This window comes from Platalea leucorodia (assembly GCF_965183815.1).
Source record: "Platalea leucorodia genome assembly, chromosome: 6".
In the NCBI taxonomy this organism is placed as follows: domain Eukaryota; kingdom Metazoa; phylum Chordata; class Aves; order Pelecaniformes; family Threskiornithidae; genus Platalea; species Platalea leucorodia.
Genome location: NC_138828.1, coordinates 2246645 through 2256173, shown reverse-complemented (window position 1 = coordinate 2256173; position 9529 = coordinate 2246645). Strand labels below are relative to the sequence as shown.

Here is a 9529-nt window from a genome sequence, read left to right as displayed (position 1 = left end):
GCCAGCAGGGACTTAAAACTAGTGCCTTCCTTGTCTGAAGCAACGCTGCTGAAGTGTTAGCTTCTGCAGATGTTCTTGCACATCTTCCAGATTTTCTGGAAAGTTTCTTGCAGAGTGCCATGGAGGTAACTTTCTGTACATCAGTTAATGCAGAATAAGATGTTATTTTCCCCTGTGCTATCTTCACTGTCAGAGCTCTAAAATACCAGGTATGTACTTACCTGTTTACAGTTCTTAATAATACCTTCTTCGAACATGTTTTGCCTCTGGATTAAGCAAGTCCTGAGTAACTCTGTATAAAAAGCGTGATATTGCAGGTACTGGTATTGCAATATTTGACATTGCAAGTACCCTGATCATCTCTAAAGCAAACGTCTTCAGCTATTCATTTTTGTTATGCTTTAGCAAGCAAGGACTGTATTGCTAAGGCACCGAAAGTAGCAATTTAAAATATCTGTCAGTTGCTGCTAGATAATTTAAGCCAAAAAGAAGATTACCATGCAAGCATGCTGAGCAGTCAGACCTGGTGATACCACATACAGCTTAAACCATGGAATCTAGGTATAAGTGAATTCTGCGGATATGAGAGCAAGTTGAGACTGAGGAACGGCACATAGGAACAGGCTGGGCCGAAGCTGGAGAATAGTTTTTTGTCTTTGAGTTGTAGTTTGTTTTCTGTGTCTCAAGTCAGGCAGCTGCTCCAGGCTCTGGGGGGGATATTAAGAAGTGGAAGTCTGCTAAGTAAGTGGTATTTGTGACTGTTAAATTGTTTAAAAGACGAGAAGAGTGGGGATTTAGAAGTCTTGTAGACAAGGAGCCATAGAGTTCACCAAGGGACCTAAGAACTTGTGCTGTGTATCCAGAACCTTTGTACCCCCTAGGAGACACAGCGAACGCCAAGGTATTGTCAGGGGTGCAGTGGTCACTAGGGCTGAGCATTAGCTCGTGTTTTATGCGAACAGATAAAGCCTTGACCCGATGGCTCCTCAGTGTCTGGGGCAGTGCTGCTTTGACATGAATGCCCACAGAGGAGAAGGCAACGCGTGCGCTGCCCGTCCTAGGCCTGGCTGCTCCTACAGAGGTGGCTACGGAGGTATTTTCTGCTGCAGGATTTGGAGGCTTTGCTCAGCGCTTGGACCTGGAGCATCTGTGAAGAACTACCCACCTGTGCTGCGTAGCTGGAAATATCTACATCTGGCTTAGTATCACTAGAGAGGAATCTAAACTGGATTGTGCATGGCTTTGTAACAGCATCTCATCATTTACTGTAAACAGGCAGTCTTCCCAGCTGCTGGACGACTTGGCAGAAAAAAGAAATGCCCTGCTAGGACCCAAAGAGAAAGTGATAGAGAAAATGAGGGTGAGAATATATTGGGCATGAAATAGTAAAAGTGAAATCAAGTCAACGCGCGCATTTCTCCATCAATACCTGGTATGTGCAAAATGCAGGATGGCTGGGCTTTAGTGATGCTTGTGTTGGTTTTTGTCGTTAGCTTTGTAGCAGAGTCTTTGCCTTCCCATAGCATAGACAGTGTTTTTCTGGTGAGGACATTAAGTATTAAGTCACTACTTGCTTGTCCTGCATTTAACCCCTACAGATCAAAGAGCATTTAAATGAGTTTAATAACTGTAAATAACTCTGTTACGGTGCTTGCGGAGTTCCTTGCTGCTGCCTGGGAGTTAACTCAGCCTCTGACCTTTTCAGCTAACAGTCAGAGGGTTCCTTAATCCAGTTTGCCTGCTCCAGGCTGCCACGGCCACCCTCCTAGCGGTGTCCCCTGCAACAACCTGAACCACCTTGGGAACTGCAGGTCAGGCGCTGTACCTGCGAGCGCTGGAAAATGAAGGTTGGTTCAGCTACCAACCCTTAAGTCGTTCTCTGAAACTGCAACAGCTATTTTGCTCGAAACATTAAACTACTTTGGTAGGCTGCAAATGAAATGCGGAGTGGCTGAAAGCTGGAAAAGTTGTGGTCAAGTGAAATGAGGCATTTGCGAGGAATGTCGGTGGTCTTGAATGCGCAGCTAACTAGAAATGGTGGAGGGAGGAGTTTGCTGGCAAAGCGCGGACCTGGATTCTGTCTGGATCTGACGGTTTTATCAAAACCTCATTTTGACTATGATTCTGACTGTACACATGGTATAATATAATTTGCATTGTAGTGGTTGGAACAGTCAAAACAAAGCCTTAATGTATTTTTATGTCATTGAAGCAATATACATATATATAAAATAAATGTCTTGAAAGAGAAGCTCTACAACATTATCATTTTATTATTTAAAAACAAACTTTTGGAATGCCAGGATTTTCTGTGAGTTGGAAATGCTGGGTTTTGGTGTGTGTCCTTCATGCAGATGAAGTCAGTGTTAATAAGCTTTTCTCAAAAGCTGAGTAGCAGCAAACTGCTGGCCCGTGGGGGTAAACATGCTTGGAGTTGAATATCCACCTGTACTCTAAATGTACTCCAGTCTTTAAAATTAGAATACAGCCTTTAAGCTCCGCTTCATTTAATTTGCTTACAGAAGGGAAAAAATGTCTTATAAGGATTTTCGAGGAAGCAGACCGAGGTTATCGGATTCCCTTAATGGTCAGCGATGGATATTCCTGAAAAAAGGTCTAGACGACTTCAGAGACAGCTTTCCTCCTTCATCTGATAACATGATGGTGTATGGTAGAAAGCGGCCTGTCTTAATTACCCTTCAAAACAGCACACTGAAATCTTCGTCCACGGCTCCGTGGGAGAGAAGGAAGAAGTGTGCCAAGACGCAGGTCTGTCTGTCCAAGCTCAGCCCGCTGCAGCAAGCCCGGAGGGATTATGTTGCACAGACAGAGCGCTGTCTGAACCAGCATCTCTTAGTCCTTTACCCACGGCTGGAAAAAAGTATCTCCCCAAAGGTAATGATTTTGTAATCCTGGTTAAACAGTGTTTCTTTGGGGAGCTGGAACAGGAAACTAACCCAGCACGCAGCTACTATTGTCAATTAAAAAAAACACAGCAACTTCTGTTTCCTTCCAAAGGAAAAACAAAGTAAATGACATTAAAGTTAGATTTAATGGTGGGTCCAAATTGTCAGCAAGTAATTTGTGGAACAGTATTATAAGTGGGCTAATTGAGGAATCCAGTGCCTGCCATCACAGTCAACAGATTACGGAAAACGTGTTATCTGCTAAGCTATCGCCAGGCACTGGGACTGATGGATGTTGTAGAGCAGGCAGAGAATCTAATGAGAATTGGGAAGTTAGAAGCATGCCCAAGACAGCGGAGTGTCTCATTACCATTATTTCTCAGCCTGTTGACAGAATCCTCCCTCTTTTCCCTGTCTCTAGTTCTTCAACTGTCTCTGCTTCACGCAAGCAAAAGCTAGCAGGTCCTTGTCTCTTGTGCAGCTGGGAACTTCTGCAGTGTGCTTGTTCAGATGTTGCAGATGGAGAACAGTGACCAAATACAGTGCGGAAAATTAAGCTTTTTGCTCCTAGTACCTCTCAAAAGGAACAGGGGAGAGCTGGGAGACTTCTGGAAGGGACAGGCTTCATGCTACAGAAGATGAGGGCCCCTGGGTGAAGCACCGTAGTATTGTTTAGCCTCTTCTACGGGGATATACTCACCGAAGGCTTGGATGCAACAAGGTGATGGATGGGCGCACTGGGAGAAGCCTTAGAATTTGGGAAAGGGAATTGAGTCTCTGGTCTGTGAGAACAGGCAACAGCGGAGCTCTCCCCGATCCCAGGTTGCTGTTACTGGGGTAATGGGATCACGAAATGAGGGATTGTACTAGAAGGAAGTCAACTTCAAAGCAGCTGAAGGAAAAATGTGTATGCGGTACAGCAGATTGCCATAGAAGATGGCAGAGGCCAGAATTTCAGCATGATTCACAGATATGTAGCAAGCAGCCTGAGCTGCGATTAACGCTTTAGGGATTTTTCAAAGAGGTCTGTCAAGTGAAGCTTCTGGATTATGAACTGCGTTAACTCCTAGTAGACCTGAGGAGACTTGCGTGTTGGGCAGTCCTTCACACAGCCCCCGAGCAGATGTCGTCCAGTGAGGTTATTTTTTGAACACAGGCTGTCTTTTTGCTTGGCTCGCAGCTCTTGAGAGAGGTTGCTGGTGTCCTGGATCCTGAAATGGTTGTGAAGAGCGAGGCTGGCTACAGGGTCTGTGAAGAGGAGAAACAACCCCTTCGGGAGGTGCTGGATCATATGGAGGACACACGAAGCAAAGCAACAGCTTCCAAGCCACGAGTACAGTGAGTAGAGGAGCAGCTGAGGACAGCAACACAAATGGCTCTGAATGCCCCCTTCTCTGTGATGAGTGGAAAAAGGAATTTAAGCACTTTGTTAAAATTTACATCAATCTGTCATGGGAGTAGTTTTCATTAAAAGATAGGTTCCTTTGCCTTCCTCAGTGATACTGATGAATTAATTGATATCCCACCACCTGTTCAGAGACCAGTCAGGATTAGTCCTGAGTGATATGAAGCTGTAAGGAGACAGCCTCACCGGCGGTTAGTTTTACCGGCTGAGTTACCTAAGGCAAAATAAGCGGTGTCACTTTATTCTTCCCTAAGCACTTTTAATAATGACAGAAAGGCAGAGTGATGGGCACATGCAGCCCCGAGGTTCAGTTTTTTAGGGTTTTCTATTTTGAAGGTGGCAGGTTATTTCAAGCCTTGCATCCAAACGTTGGGGCTGGGCTGTTCGATATAGCATGTGCAGGCCTCGATTCTATTTCTGTTCTTCACAACTGGTTGAAATTGCTCAGGCTATTCCTTGAAAAAATCATGCCATGTCTAGTGGTCAGCTGCAGCATCTGTGATCCAAAGGCATAGTGCAAACATAGGATCCAGCCTTACGCTGTTGTCTAATGCTGGCTGTGTGGTGGCAGCTATCACTGCAGCTAATCAAGGGGTGTTTCAGATCGTACTGCATTACTACCTGCAGCGGCAAGCAATCTCGAGGCAAAAACCCATGTGCGCGGCTTTCCAAGAAGGTAGCAAGAGAAAAGGAGGCCACGCTGACCAACTTTGTTCCCCCTGATGAACGCGCAAAGCGAGCAACCAAGCATTTTTGTGACTGGGTTATGTCTTTGGTAAGTAAAACTGCCACCACCTGCTCTCTTTGATTCTAGATACCCGATTACTTCATTTAGGCTAAATGTCTTTGGATTAAGGAAGGAAAAATGCATCTCTGGATGTGTGCATCTGAGAATCTAAGTCAAAACCAAGATGTCTTGTTTGACTCCTAGCTCTGATGTCCTGTTGTGACTAATAGGGCTCAGCCAACTAAAATATCAAGTAAGGAATATGTATCATTATACAAAAATACCGCTGAGTGAGTTTGCTTCAGAAAGTTGTGTTGGTTTTGGTTTTGTTTTGTTTTTTTTCCAGGGAAGCCATCAGTGTCCAAATCACAATTTAACTGCCTCACCTTGGAGCAGTCCCCTTTTATCTGAAATTAATCCACCAATTCACTTGTCGGTTCAGACTGACTTAGCGCTTGCCTCATTGCTGTGATGATGCTAATGCAAGTGTACTTGTAGATCAGCTGAAACTGTGGACTTTAATAGTACGATACATTTGGGGGCAGGGAATGTATGCAAGAAAAAACTAGTAATGAGATGTTGCTTTATTCCCCTGAGACTCTGAGACTGTCCTGGGGTGGTTGTTCCAGGGAGGAGGGAACTGGGGTATGGATGAAGATCATCTCATGAGCTTGCTCAACACCAGCTGTGAAAAGGAGGCCGCTGTCCCTTCACCTTCCCGTGCCGTGAAATTCAACCACGTGGAAGCAGAGCGTTCAGGGAGCCAGGAGGCTTCATCTGCCCAGTTAGCTGTCAGGAGTTCTCATCACCGAAGGAGCCTGCCCTGCCAGGTTAAGGTAAAAGAGCCCACATATACATTTGCTAAAGTCTAATTGTTTTGACTGGTTTATAGGGGAGGGTGCCCATTGGAGATGAAAAAAAGAGCCTGTTTTTATCAGGGAGCACTTCATAGCTCTCTATAACTGTATCTTAAGGATTCAGAGTGCAGTTGAAAAAGGAAATGTTCAACAACAGATGGTTTTTTACATGCAGCAGGGCAGTAAAATGGGAGAATGATGCCTAAGAATATTGGAGCTCACCCCGTCTTTTTGCTGGTCAAACTGTAGAGCATTGTCAGCAGTTTTCCTTGTACCCAAAGCCAGTGAAATCAACAGAAAAACATGGTTCAAGACTGTGCGAGCTTTGGATTAGGTGAAGGACAACATGTCTGACCCATCTCAAGGTGTGGTTTGTTAGATGTTACAGTTGGAGCTTCTTGAAGTCCTCGGTCCCAAGGGCATCTGTGGCACTGATGTAGGAGAGCAGGGGGATGGGTGGAGGTGTGAGCAACTAGAAGAAGCTGAAGCACAGGGCAGTGACTTTCCAGTCCCTGCCTTTCTTGCCCTATCTTCTTTCGATCATTGAATACATTATCAAAGGCGGTATAGAGCTGAGGTCAAAACCGGAGGACGATTTTAGGGAAAATATTTGCTGGAGGATTTCAGGTAAGAGGTTGAAGTTGGGCCAGCTCTGGCTTAACTGAAAGCTTGCATTTCTCCAACCCTGTAGCTAGGTTTTTTTTTTTTTCCATGTTCAGAAATTTGCTTTTGAAATAGAAAAAGATGTATTCGGCCTCTGACTCCCAAAGTGTGAACCTCACAGACTTTTTTCCCAGGTTCTCACAAAACAACAGTTTTAAGAAAAAATGGTCAGATGACTTGAGGGTAGTGATTCCCAGCAGTAGCTTTTAATATTCTCTGCCTTTGTGGGGAAAAAGGAAAAAACTGCTAGTCAGCCATTCTCATCGGCTATCACCTTTATATTGTATAGCTGTAGGGTACAAGATCATCCCTTGTAGCCCTTTCAGAGGTGGTGCTCAGGTTCTGGGACAGCGTCTGTACAGCCTATGGCACGAGGGACAAATGCCAACATGACGCAAGAACACTGCGACAGTGGTTTTGCAGGTCCCTTCCCAAACGAAATGGGAGAAGATCAGATATGGAGCATGGTATCTTGATCCCACAACGTGGAGAAAACAGGAAGCCACCGAACCGTTAAAAGCGCCAGAGGCAACTGTCAATAGCCTTGGGAATGCAGAGAACCGGTCTGAAAAGGTACTGTGAATGGAAAAAAAAAAGTTACATCATTTTTTGTGACACAGCTATGAGAGATAATGTTATGATGGGAATGTCTCTGGGCATTGTGGTGTGCCTGACAGGCACAAATAAACGTGGAACATAGCATGTTATCCAAGCCGAGATAACCATGCTCAAAGAGGCTCATCTGCTTGGATTAGACTGTCTCGGTGGCACCTATATGTGGACAATGGCTCTAGAAGGCATACAAGCACAATTCAAGGTTGAGTTGACTTAATTGTTGTAAATCTAGTTTCTTGAATGCCCTTGGTATCCTATGTGGCCAAAAAGCATTCATATGCTGAAAGCAAGCAATTGTCATTTCAGAATGTTTTAGGGTGTTTTTATCTTTGTTTTGTTTTACTGCAATACCCATCCTGACAAAGGTGCTGGTTTCAGCTGCGGTACAAGGTTATTAGAAGGAGTTTGAAGAGGAGGCAGGTAATTTTTCCACTGCTGGGTTAATTTAGATGCAGGTTTAGTTTCCTCGTGATAAAAAAGCAAAAATCTACTCCATCTTCACACTTCAGACCTAGGCAAAAGGGAAGACACAGTTCGTGCTCTAGAGGGCAGTCCTTCAAAGGTAAAATTGAGGAGTTGCATGTGGCTGAAATCGTGCCACATGCCAAGGGCTGCTGAGCTGAATGACAAGTCTCTCTTGTTTTACGAAGAAATGCTGTCTGTAAGACCAAGGGGTCAGGTTTGCAAAGAGGGTGCCTGGGAACAGCTGAGCTCAGAAGAAGGCAAAGGCTGCAGTTTGGTTAGCGCTCTGTAAAAATAAAGGCCAAGTTCATGGTTGAATGGGAATCCACCTAATTGTGTCCAGCTCTGCCTGCGAATATACAACAGGTCATCAACAGTAGGTGTGCTTACTTGCCTAATGAAGAACAACTCTTCCTGCCTTCCTCACGCAAGGTGCTGGGAGAAATGATTTGTGTAACACAGGACATAAGATTACAGGGCCATAGGTTATAATTTGCTAAAAACAACTTCAGGTTCATGAAGCAACCTCATTTCTTTGAAAAGAAAATCAAATCTGCACTACTTAGAGCTGTTAGCAGTTAAAATAGTTGTTGGTTGATAAGTTTTCACAAGAGCTGGACAGGTACACACTGTGTAGTTTCTTTAGGCGTCTGGAACCTGTACATAAAAATCAATTTTGAATGTTTTACTCTGGAAATAAATTCAGGAGATGAAAGTCACGCAGCTCCACAGCGCAGAGGCCTTTAAGGAATTCCTGGAAAGAAAGGACTACAGAAAGTCTCGGGTGAGTCACAAGAACCTGCTGAGGGTGCTGTCTGTTTCCCCATGTTGATGTGCTTGTGGCTGTTGCTGGGTTGTCCCAGGGTCCTGGCTGTAAAGTTGCCTAGATCGGGGACCTCCAGGTCTCTCTTCTGTGTGTTGGAGCTTTGGAAGGGGAGGAGCTGGTGTAATTGCAAACGGGGCTTCAGAAGGCTCAGTTGAGCTGGGGGTCTTGAAAGTGGTGCTGGGATCCCCCTGCTCAGGCTTACTGTGAAGGACCAGTACAGCGTGCCGTCCCGGGAGCAAGCCAAGAGGTACTTTGATGGGCGCTTAGGACTCACATAGCTTTGCAGCTCGTGTGGCTGACGTTCTTACGTGCCATCAGCATGTGCAGAAGCCCGTGCTGTTAACTGTGGGGGCAAACCAGATTTCAGTCTCTGAAAGCCCAAGAAGGGACTTGACTGAGTTTGATCTCATATCAAAAGCAACAGCTGCAACTGAGCAATATCTGCGCTGGATTTTTGACCCCTTCTCTTTACATATTTTAACCTTTTTCTTCAATTGCTCTCTAAGTGTCATTTGAGGCTGTTCATCGTGCTTTTGTTAAATCTTTTGTTTCAGTTCCTTCTGGAAATGCTGGCCGGGGGAAATGATAGAGCTCCAGAGGAGACATCCAAAGCTTGCAAGAAAGTGTCTAAAGAGATGCGATGAAATAAGAGAAGGTTCTTTGACAACCATGAATTAATACAGATACCTAAATTCTCTGAAAATGAATAGAAGCTGGTAGCTGAGCTCCTCCTAAAGGAATATTCTTAGATTAGAATAAACGTATAGGTAGTTTTGAGTTACTTCTGAGATGTCTAGTTAGTTTGAAGATTGGATTTGGACTACCAAATTCCAGGCACAAACCACTTAGCTAGCTTAGCAGTGCTTGGGCTTGGCTAGAAGGCACTGATGATGTCTTGTGCTGTAACACACTGACTTAGTCAAAGATCCGGGTACACAAACAACTTGATGTTTTTTAAGTGTCCACGTTGTGCTTCCTGCTTTACAAAATAGAAGTGATCTCTGAATTCCCTAAGGCATAACTGGCTGTAGCCTATATACCTACAGGAAACCTTCCACCTGAGAGTGT

At 44.7% G+C, this 9529-nt stretch overlaps 1 protein-coding gene across 1 annotated transcript; it reads left to right on the top strand.

The window, feature by feature from the left end:
* Window positions 1-2532: 2532 nt before the first annotated feature.
* On the top strand, window positions 2533-9105 carry LOC309592005 (protein FAM47E-like; the record flags this gene model as incomplete). The annotated part of the gene is made up of 7 exons (XM_082315029.1): window positions 2533-2895; window positions 4087-4244; window positions 4939-5086; window positions 5668-5874; window positions 6982-7131; window positions 8342-8419; window positions 9016-9105. The coding sequence occupies 7 exons, from the start codon at window positions 2533-2535 to the stop codon at window positions 9103-9105; spliced, it is 1194 nt and encodes a 397-aa protein (XP_082171155.1).
* Window positions 9106-9529: the final 424 nt, after the last annotated feature.